The sequence below is a fragment of the Lissotriton vulgaris genome, chromosome 3_1 (assembly GCF_964263255.1).
Source record: "Lissotriton vulgaris chromosome 3_1, aLisVul1.2, whole genome shotgun sequence".
Lineage (NCBI taxonomy): Eukaryota > Metazoa > Chordata > Amphibia > Caudata > Salamandridae > Lissotriton > Lissotriton vulgaris.
The window spans coordinates 273,394,779-273,416,017 of NC_141689.1; the positions used below are offsets into that span (position 1 = coordinate 273,394,779).

The following is a 21,239-nucleotide window of genomic DNA, read 5'->3' on the forward strand; positions in this document are numbered from 1 at the left end:
GACGGTCTACGCGTTTCGGCTCCCGCCTTCAATTGATCTCCGTCTTACTATGTGACTGTATTAAAATGTATCGTAAAGCGCTCCAATACCCTCGAGTCTGGCCAGCGCAATATAAAACTCCTAAAATAAATAAAGTTACAAAAAAGTGACAAATGGAATGCGTGAATTAATCGGTCAGTGCTAAAAATCTTCCCACTGCACAAATGGCATCTAAAAAGTGGATTGCAAATGTAAACCCCTTTTTTTCCACACATGAGCTTACACCATATTTCTTACTGAGTTCTTCTTATGCGGAAGCAGAGTCCGCCTGCGCCAGTCAGTGATCTGATCCTGACACCAGTCTTCACTCCCAAACCGCTGTAAACTCTAAGAAGCTTAGCCAGTCATTATGCAGCTTGATTACAGTCCCAACCTCTGCCCTGACATCCGTATTGATGAATACATGCACAGGTAGGCACAGATGTGGGTAGTCCCGTTTTGGGCAACATCGGTCTGGGGTTAATTGTGTTCCTGTTGATATTGGACTAACCATGGCAGTTTGGGCTGGATTGTCCCTATTGGAGCAAGACCAACACTGATTTAAACATGGATGGTCGCTGGCGAGGTGGTATAGTGGACAAAAGAAAGATGGACTAGTGCGCTGACCAGAGTAATTACCCTGGGCTAAGAATAATTCAGGCATTCTGCACTCACTTCTTTGTTTACTTATGCTGGCTTTAGTATCAGCATAGGATTCACGCTCTTTCAGGATCAGTTTCACACCCAGCATGGTGCACATGTGTCAGGACACTGATGATCATGAAAAAAAGGACAGATTGCTGCATGTTATGTTGTATCAAAATGTATGGAGCAATTTGTCACCCATGAGGGTATCCATATGCTGGAGCAGGAACGTAGGCCAGGTCTTCAGTTTCTCTGCAGTAGTCAAGAAACGAAGTAGCTGTCCAGATGTATCTTGGAAGTTCATTACAGTTCTTGTCGGCATTAAAGAATAAGGCGCACCCTTTTGACTTCTGTAGATGCAGATGACCCGTGCAAGGGTAAGCGAGTGAGAGCATAGCTGTCTGAACAGATAGTAGAGTGGAAGTGAAGCATGTTGGTCTGATGTGGAGGGCTTTGTAGGCGTGGACGAACAGTTTGAATTGTGAGCGTATTTGGATGGGTAGCCAGTGTAGGTTAGTGAAGTAGGGAGTGATGTGAGCACTCCTGGGGATATTGAGGATGAGTATGGCAGTGGCATTTTTGATTGTTTGGAGTCTTTGCATGAGCTGGTTGGAGATGCCGGGATGTCCGTACATCTTGTGTGCGTGGGGATCCATTTGAACATCTTCCAAAGCATTCTGAGAATGAGGTAGCAGGATGTGACCACAGCATTAACCTGTTTATTCATTGTGAGTTTGTCATTTAGGATGATGACCTGGTTTCTGGTGCAGGCGATTGGGGTGGGTGTGCTGCCTACATTGGATTGCCACCTGGAGGATTCGCATGGGAAGCACTTGTTTCTGAAGATTGGGATCTCTGTTTTGTCCCATTTGAGTTTAAGGCTGCTTTCCCTCATCCAGTTGGCCACGTTGATCATGTAGGATGTGACGTTAATCGTGGTGGAGTTGGTCTCATCAGTGAGGGAGAAGATGAGCTGTGTGCTACGCAAACAAATGATGGACAGAATGTGAATAAATCATACATGCACCCCAGTCAAGAGATCTGGTTTAAATCCATCGTTCTTTTGCCTCCGGCGTAAGAGACAATGTTGAAGCTGTGGGCTCTTATGATGCGGGCGAGGGGTGCCATATACACTTTGAAAGGGTTGGGTGAGGGAGGATTCCTGAAGGATTACACAGACTAGCTTCATGGTTTCTGAGGTGTAAGGAGGGAGTTTGACTTATTGGGTTCTGTTGGAGAGGAAAGTAGCAATCCATCTCAGACGCGCCCTTAAATCCTGAGTATAGCGATGAGGGTGCCTTGGGAACGGTGTTAAAGGCTACAGATAGGTCAAGGAGGATGAGTGAAGGGGTTTCACCTCTATCTATGATGGAACAGATGTCTGTTGCTGCCAGTAGGGCGATTTCCGTGCTGTTTGTTGCAGAACCCTGACTGGGTGGTGTCCATGAGGTTGTGCTACTCTAGATGGTAGGAGAGTTGCCTGTTGATCTCTCTCTCCAGGACTTTGGACGGGAAAGGAAGTAGCGAGATGGGTCTGTAAATAAGAAGTCATTTTGTATATGCAGAGGTTTTCTTCAGGAAAGCTGTTACTTATGCGTATTTCCAGCTATCCTGGAAGGTTCCACTAAGGATGAAGGAGTTGATGGTGGTGAGGTTAGTGCTGATCGGTGTTCTTCCCAGTTTGTACATGTGTTGAGGGCAGGGGTCTTTGGGGTATCCTGAATAGATGGTCTTCATAATTCCGGCAGTGTCTTTTGTGGTGAGGGGCTCAAGTTGGTTAGATAATAGGTGGTGGTGGTGGGTGATTGCGTGAAGATGTCCTCTGCAATGAGTTGGGGTGCGAAGTAAGCGTAGCTCTTGAGTATTTTGTTTTGGAAGAAGTCCGAGAGATCATCTCATTATACTGATGATGCATAGTATGTTGGCTGCACTATTACAGTGGTCTTTACTATTACAGTGGTCTACACAGCCAAGCTCCTGAAACAGAGCTTGGCTTCTAATTAGATTGAGTAAAGTACTTAATTGAAGTGGTGAATTGGAGGGCAGCTGAGGGTGTAGCATTTCAGTTGCCCACTACTAAGATGAAAACAAATGTGTTAACTGAAATTCTTCAAGAGTCCGCTTCATCTGAGCCATTATTGCTCGTTAATGGAGCTGGTACTTAAGAATTCTGGGTGCGTTGTCTAAGCCATGCTCATGACAACCAGTCATTCGACCGATGACTCGGGCTTCATGGTGAAGCATCCAGCACCGGAGAGCCCCATTGTTCAAGCTTCAACAAGTAAGGTCAGTCCAAATTCCTACCTGACCAATTCTCTGGATTACGAATCAGAAATATTTGATTCTTTTAGGAAGAGAATGTTTTCTTTGATTAATCTAGCCCTTATGTTTATCACTGTGGTTTGTCCCTAGGGTAGATACACCACACGTTATGGGATATGGACACCGACATCCTGTGTGCTGTCCCAGAAGATTTCAGGGCCTCTTTGGCTCATGGGGCACAGGATAGTCCGAATGCAGAAAAGTATGTGCTCTGGGCTTGCCTGGACACTACAGACTATTGCACAGATATTTCAGCTGGTAGTTCACCCTTTCCCTCTCCCACCCAGTTTTAGTTGTGGTGCCGGTGCTTCACTGCTGGGTTGCTAAAAACCATCTGGATCCCCTCGTGACTGCTGTCCTCCCCATATACTAAAAACTGTATTTGCTACCTTCCCCCTTCCCATCCTAAGATTACTCAACTCTTCTCTAATTCAAGGCATAGTACCCAACTCTCTTAAGGAGGCAGTTGTGGTGCCCCTCCTGGAAAAAAAAACGGGAGCGAAGCCCACTACTCTATCTATCTAACTACAGGCCTATTTCCTTGCTTCTGTACTTAGCCAAGGTACTGGAAGCACATGTAACACTGCATCTCTCCAGTTTTTTGTACGAACCGACTTCCAAGCCGGATTTTGTCTGGCCCATTCGACTGAGTCAGTCATCACGGGGATCCTGGACTCCCTGCGTCATAATGCAGATATGGGAACCCCCCAGGCCCTGGTCTTAACTTGACTTGTCGGCCGCGTTTGACACGGTCGACCACGACATCCTTCTCGACCGTGTCAAACTAGCCCCTTTTTTCCTCCCACAAACTCCATACTACTTGTGGGGTTCCCAAGGGTTCCTCACTGTAGCCCATCCTGTTTAATATTTATATGCACCCCTTGCTCCAGTCATTAAAAGCTTTCAAAGTAACTACCTTTAATTATGCAGATGATCTGCAACTCGTTTTCACGATTGACAATTCTCCAGATTCAATCCATCAATTTCAGAACACCATGCTTCATATCAGTCATTGGATGGATTAGAACCAATTGAAGTTAAATCCTGACAAGACCGAATTGATTCTTGTCGGCAAAAGTCAACTTCTGAGGGGCCCTCATTACTGGCCATCCGAACATGGATCCCCCTCCCCCCCGCCCCCCCCCCCCCCCCCCCCCCCCCATTCTGTCTAATTCGGTTAAAAGTCTGGCGGTGCTCATTGATAGTGAGCTATCATTGAAGCCACAAGTGAAACCGGTTGTATCTACTTGTTTTTTCCAGCTTCGTAAAATAAAAAAGATTCGCCGGATGCTCACCCAGTCCGCCCTAACCCATGTGGTAATGGCATTGGTGTTATCACACCTAGACTACGCCAATGCCATCTACCTGGGTCTTCCTGCAACGCCTAGCAAACATTTGCAGATGGTTCAAAATCAGGCAGCCAGACTTATTTACCGTCTTCCGCGCTGGCAGACTGCCAGACCACTATTTAGGCAACTTCATTGGCTCCCGATTACACAACGCGTTACTTTTAAAACTGCTTGCATAATTTTTAAATCCTTATATGCTAGCAGTCCGAAGTTTATTCAAGATCTTCTGCCCAGATACATCCCTCGTCGCAGCCTACGCTCTGCCTATCAAACCCTCCTGACTGTCCCTCGACATAAGTTCCAACGTAAGGGAGGGTGAAGGTTTGCTAGCCTTGCCTCAAAGTTATGGAATTCCCTCCCCCTGGAAATTCGTTCCTGTACCACTCTTCTCCCATTTAGGAAGCATCTCAAAACTTGGCTGTTGGTCCAGGCTTTGGCCTAATTTCTTCAGATAGTTTTCCAAGTCTCACAGCATCTGTCGGTTTAGCGCCATGAAACCCTTGGGTGTGTGAGCGCTTTATAAAACCTTGTTAAGATAAGAATATAAGATCTGGGAGAGAAGGATTAGAGACCCCAGGACTCTGAGAGCCAGCGCCATAGTAATCTTCTCGAGCCTCCTGTGATTCCTATAAGCCTTTCTGCCATCCATCGGAGGGAGGCGAGCTTGGTCGGCATGTGGTAGAATGGAAAGAGTGAGGTCCTGGGGCATGTGTCAGGAGGCACTAAGCTTCTGGAGGTGACGGTACCAGCAGAACATCTTCTTGGTCCTGAACTGCCTAGCGACCTCCCTGAATGCCAGATCGCACATCCTAATCAGGTGTAGTCTGGCAGATCACAAGCAACTTCGCCATCTTGTTTATAGTTGTGCATGTTGGTGTTTCCTATAAGGCGCCCTTTAGGAGTTTCTCTCTGGCTGGAATTGAAGAAAATAGTCCTGTACTTGTTTTGACTATCTCCCCTGCCTTGAGTTCTGAGGATGATCAAGACAGACTCTGCCCAGGTCATTATCATTGGCCTGGGTTGGGTTAGGGAAGTGTGCTACCTAGAGCCCCTGAGGCTGAGTATTTGTTCTCTAACCTGCTTCAACTTTAGAAGGTCCTTATTCTCTCAGCAGAAGGGCAAGATCCTGTGTCAGACTATCCACGGCCTACACCTCCATGCATGGAGATTCAGCAGTGGCAGTTGAATGCATTTGACTGAAGTGGTTGATTTCACCCCTGCAGCCAAATGCCCATCCATAAAGTTTAGCTGCTCTGGACGCAGGGACCGAATTTTTTGCTTGGCGTAGTGTTCAAAACACTGCCCCCCTTACAAGCCACAGTTTGTGATGTTATTTTAGTTGTGCTTTCTTTAGCCCGCAAGACCCTGCGGTGGGCATGGTGACTGGTTAATTATCATACCTTTCAGACTTTGTGTTTACCTTTGTCACTAGTTGTGATATGTTTTATTCAAGGTTTGATGCATGTGTCTTGCCACATTGCCACATCCCTCTTCCCCCCCAGTCGCTTGTTATGCCTCAGTGGGACTAGAACTTGGTATTGACATTTCTTATGTGTATAGCCTTTGAGCCTATTTACAGCTGTTCTTTATGACTCTTAACACTGAAAACCATCTTCCTCGTGCTTACATCGCATGAGTAGACTGCAGGCGCTGTCTTTGCCCGGAAAAAACAGGAGGTTTAAGGCGGATGCAAACTGGTTATGAGGACCTTGGCAGCCTTGCTATCGAAGGTCGTGACTCCATTCCACGTTGGCCAATCAGTTACTCTGCAAGTGCTATTGCTTCACCTCACCCCTCAAAATAGGAGACGTTCCATTAACCTGACCCAACAAGGGCTTTGACATTTGACATCAATCGCACAAAGGACCGTCACATGAATGATCCGATCCTGGTAGGTTTCCCGCGGACAAGGAAGGAGAAGGCTTTCCTGTCATGGTGGATAGTCCTCTGTATTAAAATACGCACTGGCCAATAACCACCCCCCCCCAATCACCCCTTCCCCCCTCCCCCCCCCCCCCCCCCCCCCCCCCCCCCTCCCCTGAGGGCCTGCGGGCTCATTCCACCAGAGCCGAGGCTACTGTCATTGCTTTGGAGCGCTGGGTGACTGTTCTGGATATATGCAAGACTGTGATGTGTGTACGTGCATATAAGTTTACAAAACTCTACTACCGTGACAATCTAGTCACTTTATCTGCTCTGTTCTGAAGGACAGTTTACCCTGAGTCCCCTCTCTAGATGTTGCATGCTGGTAATAATTCTTAGAAAATTTTTTACTATGCATTATGATATATAAGGTAGAAAATGAGAAAAAAAGAGTGCCCATACGACAACTTGTGCCTGTCCGTGCTCGTGATGTGCCTGAATCAGAGAATGCCTCTGTGAACTTGTGGTGTAGTTCACCATGAGGTAGTACAATAAAGTTATAAGCCATGGATGCCTCATACGTGACGGTGCAATAAAACGACATTCTTTGTGGCTTGTAGTGGGTATACGAAAATAAATATTCTTGGTTAATCGGAATGGTTAATATCGGTAAGGAAAAACTGGTGCAGTGAACGCTCCTGCTCGAATGAGCACAAAGGTTGCAATTACTAGTAGTGCAATAAGCAGTACAGCCCCACCTTCTTCCCCATGTAAGTTAAAGTAGGTCAAGATTGCCGATGGCAGACTGACTCCTCTTCTACTGTTAGGTAAAAACTCAGAGCCTTGCACTAACAATCCTGTCTATGTAGAGGTCCTGTAGTTTGTGTGTGGCACTCAAGAGTCACACAGAATCTGCATGTGAATGTGTACCAAAACCAGTAGGATTTTGGGTTCCCCTTGTTAAATGGAGTAGCCAGATAATTAAACTACATCCTCCCTCCCCCTCTTTGAATGAAAACTTTCATGACACTAAATGAGAGAAACAGTAAGGCCAGCACTTCCTGGATTAGCTCTCTTCACATGAACATTCTCCAATCTATCTATTCATCCACCCACACTTCCATCCATTCTTGGATCCTTTACTCTAGCTTTCATTATTTCAACAGTTCATTGACATTTCTTCCTTCCATCGGTCCACTCATTCATCCATCCTTTCACTTATCAGTCCATCATTTAAAAAATCTATCCATCCATCCTTTGATCATTCCATCTATTCAATGATCTTTGCCTTCGCTCTTCCATCCATTTTTGCGAACAACCTTTCAACCAACCTTCCATCCAACTATTTATTCTTTCACCCTTCCTTTCAACCTTTTGTTAATTGATCCTTTTATCCATCTATCCAAACTTTCATCCTTCCAGCCATTCATTCATCCTTGCACCGTTCTGTTTTTCACCCTTCCTTTCACTTCTCCTTTCACCTTTCCTACCTTCCTTTCTTTCATATTTCCTTCCTTTCACCATTCTTTTGACCCTTCAGGCTTTCTTCTTTCCCGGTTTCTAGCTACCCTATTGTTTTCTTTTCTCAAACTGTTTTTTCAATCTTGTTTTACCCACGTCCCCAAACACACTGTAGTTTCCTGTCATTTGCTTCTAGTTATAAAATTATATTTTCATAATTTATTTTTCTCCCTCATTTGCCGAACGTGGCTCTTTTGCAGCACTTGACTTACACCTATCAGCCCTGCTTAGATCTTCCTCAGATCGTTTAACCTTTATCTGCAGGCGTGAAGAGATAAGAGGCCAAATAGAAAGCAAATCAATATTCAGTGGGATTCCAAAACCAACCAAGCGTCCAACAGTGTCATAAATTAGTATAAGGTCCAAACGTTAAGGACTTGTTATTTCAAAATAAAGGACAGTTTGTCTGTATGTGAACTTAGTCTTCCGTACATTCATACGTTTATACATTTTTCTTCAAAAACAGCCAACACGTGTTTCGTTACACTTTTTCCAAGGCTGTGAGATGTTGCAAAGAATGAATTGTAACATTAGAATAATTAACTTCTTGGAAAAGGTAAAAAAAAAAAATATAGAGTAAAGAATGAAATGAAGATAAATGAACAAGCAAGACGATGAAGGAATCACGTAATCAGATCCACAGGGCAATATAATTTAGTGAGAGAATCCCCTACCCATGTAGTGAATAAAGGGAGGGAGGAAATGTGAAGATGTTATTGTAGTGTGACCCTCCAATTGGCTTATGATATTATAAGTAAGAAGGAGAAATTCCATAGTGATCTTTAGTAAAGTCAAAGGCTATTCAAGGTATAGAACCAGTGATGTATCGCCATGAACCAAATCCTATTCAAAAGTTATAGAACCAGTGTAGTTACACAGTGAAAAAGTATCCAGAAATGCTGTGAAAAAGAGGTCTTACAAGAGCTCGAAGACCCAGTTATTGACGAAGACCAACCTCAAAAGTATAGAAAAGGTCACCAATCCAAGTTGTAGACTCGGTTGGTGAATATCTGATGCAGTGCTTCAAAATTGGTATGTTCACACCTATTAATGTTTCAACACGTGGCACTGGTAACGGAAAGCAGAATGGAAAATAAAGTTCCAGTGAAGTGAAGGCAAATCAATAGAAAGTTAATGCTCTGTTGCTATGAGTAATAACTTACGTAAAGTGGGCTGCTCAAATAGTTATTTAAAAAAACCAGTAGTCATTAATCAGCTCAGATGGTAACGCTGAGTGGTAAGTAATACCCATCTCGAATAGTTGTAGGACAGATTTCCTGTTGTGAAACAAAAGTGTATGTAATTATAGGATAAGTTGTGGGGACGCTGCTGTAATGTTGAGGAAAGTCGAAGGGCTTCCCAACAGTGTATTGAAAAATGCAAAAACCTAAAAACTGTTCATGCCGAGAAATATGAAAGGGAGCTTCTCTAAAGGGTGATGAGTAAAAAAAAAAAAAAAAAAAACAGTGCCGTTACTGGCATGTAATAAATGAGATAGGTCGACTAGCAACTGAAAAATAAAAAAATATAAATTAAATGTGTGTTAAATGGAGAAATCAGTCTAGACCTATTGCACATGGAGAGTGAAGAAAATACAACTATATTTCAGTATCGTGTCCCAGCCTCCGAAGGCACGTCCCCCGTTGACACAAAGGAAATGGTAAAATTCCATGTGCTCTCCATTAGTGGTGGAAAAAAAACCCTGAAAATAGTCATGTTTATTAGTACCCGGTAGAGAACGCGATTTCCCGAACATGGATGAGGTTAAGTAGCGTGTCTTTACTACAATGTTATGATAAAAAAAAACAGGAAATAGTAATAATTAGCACCACGTAGAGATTCTTGCATCCTCTTGCTTCTTTATCTTCATTCTGTTCTTTACTCTAAATAATTTTTCTTTTTTCTACCTTTTACAATTCATCCTTTGTAACATCTCTCCGCTTTGAAAAAGTCAATGTGTGATGAACCACGTGTTGGCTGTTTTTGAAGAAATTAATTTTTTGATTGTTTGAATATACTGAAGACTACAAGTTCCGAATAAGACAAACTGTACTTTCTTTGATAATAAGTCCTTAACGTTTGTACCTCACACTAATTTATAACACTTGTTGTGATTGGGTTGTTTTGGCATAACATTTGTATACATTCGGAGTCTTCGGATCCAGTGTGTACTGGGTGTTCTTAACCTTATAGTAACTTTTTTGATACATAATATCAGTTACAAACCTAGATCTTCCAAAATGAAGCTCGAATAACTAACCACTACTACCCCCTTCTTTTGGTTTTCAATATATAGTGGCAGCCTTACTTTCTTTAATCACTACACAGGTAGCTGATCCTTTCACTAATGTTATATTGCACTGTGAATAGGATTATAAATTGTGCACAAAAGTGGGACCCAAACCACCCCTTTTTTCCAGTTGCAAGTCCTTCATGACCAAGATAGCAAGTACTTCAGAGTACTCGACAGACTGCTGTGCTGGTAGGGCTCATGTCTGCCTGATAGCCAGTCAACTGAATTTTGCACTTTCAGCAGAAGGTGATGGTCTGCCTAGTGCCTGGAAGCATACCCCCTTTCTGAGAGACCAAGCAGAATGTTCCTGGCCCTGCAGAAGTAGAGCCTGTCCAATAGAAGAACGTAGTTTTCCTGGCCTGAACAGCACCCAGAGAAATCAGACTGCCTGAAAGAGCAAAGCCAGAAGTAAACCTTGCTGCAGGTCTCCCAAAATGACTGCAGTTTCTGGCGAGAACTGTAAAAATCCACATACATCCACACATTTGCCCGAGGTAAGCTTCATCGACCTTGATGTGTGCACTGGCCCACGTCAGGGCTGCATCTGCCTTCCTGGTTGTATCGGACTAAGTCTTCATGGAAGTGTTGTAAATTGCAGACATCCACAACAGCTTCGACAACCGACCCGAAGACCAACCCGCCCAACCCTCTGCAGGACCCCCACCCCCCTTGAACACCCTCAATGACTGGAACCCTATCTCCACTGAAGATACCATCCGTCTGATGAACTCTATCCACTCAGGATCCCCCACAGACCCATGCCCTCACCACATCTTTAACAAAGCTGACTCCATTATAGCACCACACCTCCGAGACGTCATCAAATGCTCCCTCAACTCCGCAACCTTCCCGGAAAGTTGGAAACACGCCGAACTCAGCGCCCTTCTGAAGAAACCCACAGCTGACCCCACCGAACTCAAAAACTACCGCCCTATCTCGCTCCTTCCATTCCCGGCCAAAGTCATTGAGAAAGCGGTCAACAACCAGCTCACCGCCTTCCTCGAAACCAACAAATCCCTCGACTCCTCACAATCCGGCTTCCGAGCCAAACACAGCACTGAAACCGCCCTCATCGCAGCAACAGACGACATTCGAACTCTACTGGACAATGGAGACACAGTCGCCCTCATCCTCCTCGACCTCTCCGCTGCCTTCGACACAGTCTGTCATAGAACCCTTCTACAGCGCCTCAAAAACGTCGGAATCCAAGGAAAAGCACTGGAATGGATCACCTCGTTCCTCACTGGAAGAACCCAGAGAGTCCGCCTTCCACCATTCAAATCAGAGGCCTCTGAAGTCATCTGCGGCGTACCACAAGGATCTTCACTCAGCCCCACCCTCTTCAACGTATACATGAGCCCCCTCGCGACCATCGCACGCCAACACAACCTCAACATCATCTCCTACGCCGATGACACTCAACTGATCCTATCTCTCACCAGAGACCCTAACACTGCCAAAACCAACCTGCATGAAGGAATGAAAGAAGTAGCCGAATGGATGAAGCACAGCCGTCTGAAACTGAACTCAGACAAAACAGAAGTCCTCATCCTAGGCACCTCCCCCTCCGCCTGGGATGACTCTTGGTGGCCGGAGGCCCTTGGAAAAGCACCCATCCCGACGGACCACGCACGGAACCTGGGAGTCATCCTAGATTACTCACTCTCGATGAACAGACAAGTCAACGCCGTTTCTTCATCTTGCTTCAACATTCTTCGCATGCTCAAAAAAACATTTCGTTGGATCCCCACCGAAACTAGAAAAACAGTCACCCACGCACTGGTCACGAGCCGCCTGGACTACGGAAACACCCTATACGCCGGTACCACCGCAAAACTCCAGAAAAAACTCCAACGCATCCAGAATGCTTCAGCCAGGCTCATATTAGACATCCCGCGTAAAGAACACATCTCTGGGCACCTGAAAAACCTCCACTGGCTCCCCATCAATAAGAGGATTACTTTCCGTCTCCTAACCCACGCACACAAAGCACTTTACGAAATTGGACCCGAATGCCTCAACACACGACTGTCCTTCTACACCCCCTCCCGCCAGCTACGATCCTCCAACCAAGCCCTTGCCACTGTACCTCGCATCAACAAAACCACCATGGGAGGGAGATCCTTCTCCTACCTGGCAGCTAAAACCTGGAACTCACTTCCCACTCACCTTCGCCTTACTCAGAACCACCTAGCATTCAGAAAGCAACTTAAAACGTGGATATTCGAGAAGTAATTCCCCACCCTTCTTCAAGCGCCTTGAGACCCTCTGGGTATGTAACGCGCTATATAAATCTCTTGACTTGACTTGACTTAGGTTGCCAGTTCTACTTCCAAACTCCATCACAAGTACATTTATTACTTTTCTGAGGTAGTCCATTGCTAAAACAAAACTTATTGTTAATAAACTATTTGTGGCCCTGCTTGCACCGTGATGTAACAAGACGTTGTAGGTAGTGAATCGTATATATTTTTCCTACGGTGTAGTGTTACAAATAAGTAAACAAATTGTTATAGTGTAAATATTGATGGTGTTTATTCCCTGCAAAACGTTAATGCTTTTTTGTTTATTCCGTCATAGCATTCCATATTTTGAAACGAGCGCTGCTACTGGACAGAATGTAGAAAAGGCTGTGGAAACGCTCTTGGACTTAATCATGAAGCGGATGGAACAATGTGTTGACAAAACTCAAGTACCGGAAGCAGTGAATGGCGGAACGTCTGGGAAACTTGATCCAGTTAAAGCGGATGAGAATAAGTGTGCATGCTAAAGCCCCACTGAAATTGTGCCAATCGGATAAAGATATGTTACCACAAACGACGAAGTGGCAGCCGTGTTGGGCCTCGAGCAGAACCCTGCTGCAGAGTTGATTTATATTGGAAATATGTGTTTTTTCAGTGCCTAACGTGAAGAGTTGTGCTGGAATCAAGAATTTCCCAACATTGGGAACCCCGTTGGGGGGCTGGTGGGAGGGACGGGTTCTTACTTTAGTTACATATTGGATATGACATGTAGGTTTATTTAATAAAACGGCGGCGTGCTCGAGTAAAATGGAAGTGCAAAAAAATATATAATTGTGTTTATTTGTTGTTTTGATTTACTTGGTTTAGAATGATCTATTTCTTTTGCAATACCCTGTTGTGGTTATTCAAGCGGTACTGTTTTTATCGAATGATCTGCCTGTGCGAAGCAGCCAAGCAATGACTTTATCCTGAGTGACTCACCCACACAGTTTAGTATGGTGCTGTATATTTTGTATGATATCAGGGAAACATTCAGTACATTTGCTTTGTTTACCATAGTGATTGCAGAAAAGGGTCATTTGAATGGACCAATGCCTAAAAAGTGTAACAAAAAAACAGGATAGAGAACACATAATTTAAGGTGCAAAAGATGTTCCTGATTTGCCAAATAGAACCATACGCTGAGGTGCATCCTTGATTACGCATTTGGGAAGTGGATACTGAAATCTAAATTTGCGTTTGTGTCCGATACACTCTTCCTTGCCCTAGGCTAGCCCCCGTGGCCCCTCCAGCTCTCAAAGCTTCTTGATGGTGTGGCCTAGGCATCCCCCAGGAGAACAGAGCCACGTTGCCCAGACTCTTGAGAGATCCAATTGTTGTTTACTTGAATTAGGCAAACTCTAGTGTGCAACCTACTCACTTGTGTATCCTAGTATCTCCCCACTCTTTTTCTAGTGGTCAGGCTTGCCCAGTTTTACGTGTGCCCTTACTTGGGACACCCTCTCGGCTATGAAGGAGAGCCTGTTACAAATCTGTGAGTAGTACATACTACTGGGACACCTTTCTGGTCTTTGAGTGAGATGCATATAACATTTCAGACAGAATTCCTGTGTATGCCTCATTTTGTTACTTAACTTTGAAAAAACACTGCCTATTGTAATTTACATACCAGAGACTGGATGTTGGTTACCATCAACCTCAAGTGAGACCAGCGTTACTTGTTCGAAGAATTTTGTTCAGTTATACACCCAGCATAGTTTATTAAGCCTAGGGATACTACAAGCTTGTATGCTTCATACACTGCCTTTTTAAATCTACAGTTCGATTTGCGCAGTTAAAAGATGGATCGATTGAAGAATTGTTGATCATCTTCTGTCGTTCTGCATATAGCTGAAAAACACTTAGTCCTCTCTAACAATCCTGTGTAGCATTCAGGGTTCCTTGAACGTAATGTAAATATAGAATTAAAAAAGATGCAGTGCACCTTACCGTGGTTCCTATCGGTGGTGCATCACACTCCTCCTTAACCGATGAGTTTTAATGTTTGTTTTCAGATTGGTTGCACCAAAATTTAGGAAGAAGGAAGTATTGTTTTAAAATTTGGATAGGTGGAAGTACACATTTAATTACATTTATTCTCTTTTTGATTGTTTTTTTTATGAACAGTTCTATCAGTGACATTGACTTTAGATGTTCAATGTTTATATCCGTAGCAAGGCTGTCCTTAAACATTATGATTAACCGTAAGCAGGTATGGGGACAATCGTTCTGGATTTTAAAGCTTGCTTACTGACATGTGGTGTCTTATTTATAAGATTTGTAAGAATCTAACATTTTGGTGACGTTTGTATATGGAAATATAAACGTATTTGGATTTTAAGGAGTTTGCAGATCGAACTGTTACCACACTACAGCATCTGATTGGAGTGTAAAGTGTTTAAATGTTGTGCAGGCTGCGTTTCCTTTGTTCCACTTATGCATCTTGGACTTAGTGATCTATTTTAGAAGTTAAGGCAGAATGGAGCTAATGTTTAACAATACAGAAATGTAATTCCTGAATGGTATGTGATCGACTTTCTACATACACTACTATTTGCGACATTATCTGGTCTTCAGAGTGTTTCCTACAAAGTTGCTATTTTTATATCAACAACCATCATATTTAATGTGAACAGGAGTTTGTTTATTGCAGTCCAAGCATTATTTACTTTCTCAAATGTACAAAGATACTCTTTGGTATTTCTATATTTTTGTACTTTATTTAAACTGTGGTTCTCAGCTTGAAGACCGCTTATCCCCAAAATATTTAGAACGTAAAATGGACCAAACATACATTCAAGGTACGCATAGGTTTTTTCTATATAGATCTACCTTATGGTATTTTTTTGCATTTCTACATGATTTTACCAGCTGGTTTGTGTGTATTTAATTGAGAACCGTGTATTTCAGAAGGACCATTTGATTTATGGAATGCAGCCTTATCTTGCTGATATCCTATGACATTAGTGCATGGTCATTGAACAGGAAAACAGTTGCGGGGCATTGGGTGTACAAAAATAGATATAAAGGATCGGGTACTGCTATCGATAAATACAAATCTCTTTTAGATATAAGCCCTTTTATGTCACCTGTTTTTAGTTTTTTTTACATGTGACTGTCATTTTGCTGTATTCTTTTCAGTATTGTTCTATGAAATAGAAACTACCAATACTTTCTTGTGGTCTTATGGAGGCCTAGATGTGGCTATTGCTATATAGGGGAGAGTGCAGTCCTCATTGGTAGAACGACTACAGATAAACCATAGCTTCCATAAGGGATGGCTCGTTTTTTTAACTGATTGCTATATTCCTTGGGTTTTACATTGGGCAGTCCGGTTGTACCATTGTGTATTGCTTCCTCTATCACAAGGGTTATTTTTGTAAATGTGCTCCAGAGATTAAATGGGGATTCCTTAAGCGGTTGAGTTGTACAATGACCGACCATTTCTGTTGCATGCAGAGATTTACTTTATGCTTCGTTGAAGGACTGTGGAGCTAGTAACCCCATTCAAAGCATAAGCAATCGAGTGCCATATGTTCTGTATTTCCATGTGGCATGTATCCATCAGTATATACTTAAATATTTAGAAAGAGCAAGTTGATCTTTTCAATCTGTTTTGCTTTCTTTCTTGCAGTGGAATATAGATTTAGTGGCATCTGTGCCCAGCAGTTGAAAGCATTCACTGGTTACTCCTCTTGTAGAGAAGCCAAGAGCCAATCCAACCATTTTCATCAAGTATGGACCTATTTCAATGCTAACTTTTCTCACATACATTGATGAAAAAGACCTCTTTTCACAAATTTCACCCTATATTGTAACTATTAAGGTGCTTGATCCTGCTCCATCAGTATTCGGAACAGCTCTTAGCCCTGAGATCACGCTAACCTCCTTACAAAATGAGCTTAAAGTGCTTCTTGATAATAGCTGCTCGGCTGTCTTGATTCTTTTGGCCATCTTTGCTGCCTTCAATACTGTGTGCCAAACTATAATATTGCATAGACTGGCATAGATCAGTTTTGAAGGCCAAATCCCTAAATTGTTTCTCTCGTTTCTCCCTAAATGCAGACAAGCTGGCAAACTGGAATAGTTTGTGTCTTCCGATCAAGTAATTCTGTGTAGCGTCCCTCAGGCTCTGGGAGACCCACCCTTATCAACATTTGGCACCTTTTGCAACATTGATTCAGCAATTTGAACTATTGTTTTTAGAAGGGAACCCATTTATTCACAGATTGTGCTACAGCTAGATGAAAATCAAGCAGATCATGTGAGCGATTTCCAAAACTCTGATAACTGCTGTGAGGTGGATCAAACAGAACCACTTTTCACTCAACTCTTAAAAGAAAGGGCACCAACAGCCTGCGACTTGGCATGTCAGTTGGTAGCTTAATGAGTTGCCCGTCATCAATGAAATAGGCCCATAACCTTGTAATTTTTCTTATAACTAGATCACCTTTTCAAATCCTATTGCAAAACATTCTTTAAAAAAATATTGGCCTGTTTGTCAAAAGGTTCTCATTTCTGTGTTAGCATTCAATTGCTCGGTTCAAAACACGATTTCTGCATTTCCCTTTTTTTGGCTCCCTGAATAAATCATGCTCCATCTTCAAACATTTCAAAATTGTGCTGCAAGAATCTCATAAAATCTACCGCTATGTGGAGAAAAATTGAGTGACCACCTCTTGGAAAAAAACGTCCTTTAAATTTGTGGATGTCTAATTAAACACTATGTGCTGCAGAACAACGACCAGATATCTGATATTTTTGAGTTCAGCTAATAATGACGGGCACTCCGTTCTGCAACTTGTACCCTGTGCCACCAATAAAAAACTTGCTTTGACACCATTTTTTTCTTAACAGACCTGGAACTCTAATCGATTGCAAAATTACACTTTGAACAATCATCTTCAGTTCTGGGAAGCCTTGAAAACATGGAACTTAGCTGTATAACTTTGCTATTTTATTTTGGCTCTGCTAGCACAAGAGCACCTGAACATACTTTATATTTCACTTAAAAAAACAATAATGCAGTGCTTACTTTGTGAACAAAATTAATACTGCTGTGCGCAATGTATTATCGTATAGTATTTGTTTTGCAACAGTACTGACTATAATCAAGTTAGAACAAATAGGTGACATTTTTTTTATTTAGCATTAATGCACCAACTGTATCAACAGCTACGTAGGAGTGACACAATACACATTTTTTGTTCTTTATTTCTCCAGGTGAAAAATATTTTGAGTCTTGTAAAAGCACCTCCTAAACTGCAATGAAACATTTGGGTGTTCCCTCCCTGTTCCTAGCTTTCCAGAAATACACACGTGTCAGACCCTGCCTCCTCTCAAATGCAAAGACTAAATGTAATGGAAAACTTGGTAATCAGCATTGCAGTAAAGATTCCATTTAAGACTTGTGTGAAATATATACTACTTAGTTTATACTAGCTTTCAGAAACATTCTGAATGTCATTGAAAATCACCTAGCTCTAGCTTTCAAGGTTATGTATGAGAACCTTTCACAACATCTAAAACAATTTGTGATTGTAGTTTAACTCAAGACAGCTGTGCTCCAGTGGTAAACTTTAAATCCGAATCCAATTGATAGAGTGCTCTAGAGCAGGAGACAATTTTTCTTTGCAAACTGCTGCATGAGTATGAATCAAATTATTCAATACATTTAGAAGATCGAGGATAAGATGACTTTCAGAAACGCTGTAAGGACTGCACGGTTATGAGTTCCTTTTATCTTATTGTGAAAATGCATGCGTGACTCCAAGTTGGAGGAACTTGTAAATATGGATTATGATGTTTTGAGCTACTATGCACAAGTTCAGTTTTTTGTGTGTTTAATCTGATTCTGTGGTATTCCTTTTTAAAATTGGCGTTCACATAAAACCTTTGTGGTAGGCAGTTTGTGTGCAGGACATACTTGAATATGTTGAGCTTTGCATTATATATCTAAATTAGGAATACATTCTTAAACCTGAAATATTTCATGCAGATTGGTCTAAATAGAACTAGGACTTACGGGCACAGGCAGCAAGGCTTTCATAAGTGTGAAATGTTATACATCCATTTTAGGACCCTGTTAAAGTGTTTTTAATATAAATGGTGGTTCCTAGACCTACCAACGCCAACCATGAAATCATCTCTGGTCAGCTGCCAAACATTAAGTAAACTTAAGTGTTTCCTTCTATTTCCATAGGAGCAGTAGGAGCATATATAATTTCCACTTTTAATGTGTGTGGCTCTGCCTTCAGGCCTAAGCAGTTGCAGAGTCTCCAGAGCATGTAGAATATGTTAGCAAGCTTTGCTTATGTACGTTCACTTCAATTCAATTTTTCTTTTTTAAACCATGTGCCGCGTGTATATGTCTCTATGGGAGCCCAATAGTACACTCCATAAAATATGAAATCTTTCATTTCAGGTCAATCGCACTCTTTTGATTATTCTCAAATTCTAGTTAAAATAGATATGTGGCCCGATATTTTCTCTTCTGTCTTCTTCCCTTTAGCAATTCACATTTTACTTAAATCCTGTTCTGTAGGCTCACAAAATACCTTAAGTAGGCATAAATCTGTACAAATCTTAATTGTGCAGAATAGAACAGTCCATGTACAGTAACAATGTTCAATATCATAAGTTACAAACAAAAGCAATCAGTTATACAAAAATTCTAAAAAAGCTAATTTTGTACTAGAAAGGTATGTTCTCAAAGCCAGATAGCTAGTCGAAAAAACATATAAAAAGATGAAGCAAGCCCAAAACGGAGTTTGTGACAATCAACCGCTTTTTCAGGAAGTTACTTGCACGAATGTTTTGTAAACTTTGCCACCAAAACACATTTAAAATTCGATTCCTCGGTCAAGCAGTCATTGAAAGGTTGGTTACATGTACAAATACGCCTTGACCTTGAGGAAAATGTGCAAAAGTAACTTTCTCTTCATAATTGTCCAATGAGGACAAAGTAGCAAATTGTGTATGCGAGGTATGACAGTAGTATCTTATTTCCTGTAACATATAGTTCAGTACTCAGGGGCAAACTGTGCATTGGGACTCTACTTTCCAAGCATATCCTCTCTCTGTAACATAGTCTTCAGTACCCAAAGACCCATTTTTAACCTACCTTCATCCTGTCAGCCTTCTATGACAGATGGAAAGTAGTGGTTTAATGTCTGCATCTGTTACATCATTCCTTATTGTACTAACCTCTCCAATTTCTTCCAAGACCCAAGAAGGCCATGTAAGTACCTGGCTATATCACCCCTCTGCCAATAATGTCATTGTCTTCTTGTGCCACAGAAGATTGGTAAGACTAAAGTCTGGTTTCTGAGAGTTGATTAGAAGATATTAGAATAACCCTTTTTAATATGTCGCCAACATAAGTCATCCTGAATTCTTGATGGATCAGTGGCTGTGCGAGGATCCCAAGTACATGTAAATATATAAATAACATTGATCATGATTTTTTCAAAATGAGCGGTTTCTGACCTAAGCATCAAATAGGACCCCATATGAGAATCTTGTGAACTTTGGTTTTGGAATTCTTAAATTAGGAGTGAATAGATCCTCTATCGTATTGCAATAGAAAACATCTAGATACTTGATTGATTTCTTTTCATATTTTAATATTGACACATGTTTTCTGGAGCCTTTAAAGTATTCATTAGTTGTTTGGTTGCAAAATACACATCACCCTTTTCTTGCCCTTTTGAATATATTAGTTATAGCAAGGCGCATAGTTATAATTTCATAGAGTAGATCGTTGAATGTATGACTGAATTCCAAATTCTGGCTTTCCTATTGTGTGCACTGCATTTTATAGGGTGTCCCTGTTTAGAGTGTTTGCATGCCTTGTGAGTATATATGTATCTTCATTAGAAACCAATGGATAGTTTACATCAATTTTTAAAAAATATACTGAAAGGTATTCACATCTGATTATTCTCATTTATATAAACGTAATGCTTTATTTACTGCAGTTACCTCACCCTGAGTCTACAAGCTCTATTGCTTTTCAATATATCCGATCTCTAGCTTCACTTGAAACAAGCATACAAGCTCTTCCCACCCAAAACAAGAACCAAGAAACTTGCAACAAAATGCTCAGTGCAACAGCCACATTGTTAAATGGTTTGCCTATCCTGGCACCATGTCCCTTAAATCCATTCTCTAGGTTCTTAAATTAATTTTCAAGCCTTCCAGTTCTGTGACATTCATATGCCACCTCACCTTTTTAAGTGCTTGAAAGGTGTTTTTGGAATAATGTGCTGCATGGTCATTCTAATAAAATAATTCAATTGAAAGCTGTACATTTTTCTCTAGATAAAACTCTATTTTAAAATTAGTGTGTGTGGTATGCATATTTAAAAAATGTGCATGGACTGCACATACATTTCAAAGGAGGCAAAAGTCAACTTGGGGGCTGAATTAAACTTCAGAGTGGGGTAGTTACTCTGTCAGCGTGACTGAGTAAAATACTCAACCGCCATGACGGAGTAACTGTACTCTGAATTTAGAGGTGTACTCTGCCTCAGCGGACAAGTCTTACATTAACTGGAACCGCCATAACAGTGGTTCCTTTCCATGCATTGAAAGTGTGCTGTGCAGCTCCGTCAGTGCGAAGTTGCTGCACTGCACACTTTCATTATCTTTTTTTTATATTATCAAAAACAAAATCACAAAGCAGGATTTTCTGTTTGAAAATGAAAAAAAACTATTGCCACGATTTGAATGGTGGTGTTTGAAAGTAGAAACTGGCTATTTGTCTGCCCATTGTAATTCGGGTAGGCGGACAAATGTCAGAACCTCCAATGGGCACAACTCCATTGAACTGTCAGCGGCTTAGACCGAGTAAGTTCCATTGGTGACATACTTCACCCGACTCCAAATGAGACGGGTGGAACTTCGATTTGGTCCAGAGGGTACTCTTTCGTCTTCTCGACAGAG

At 41.9% G+C, this 21,239-nt stretch overlaps 1 protein-coding gene across 2 annotated transcripts in view; it reads left to right on the forward strand.

Annotated features, from left to right (window-relative positions):
- RAB27B (RAB27B, member RAS oncogene family) overlaps window positions 1-17,130 on the forward strand; it is a 624,827-nt gene extending 607,697 nt beyond the window's left edge. Inside the window, exon 7 of one of the 2 annotated variants that reach the window (XM_086960406.1) lies at window positions 12,592-17,130. In XM_086960406.1, coding sequence (XP_086816532.1) covers window positions 12,592-12,781 — 190 coding nt within the window. In that variant the 3' untranslated portion in view covers window positions 12,782-17,130. The remainder of the gene's footprint in view (window positions 1-12,591) is intronic. The other variant, XM_086960407.1, reaches the window with a different exon arrangement.
- Window positions 17,131-21,239: the final 4,109 nt, after the last annotated feature.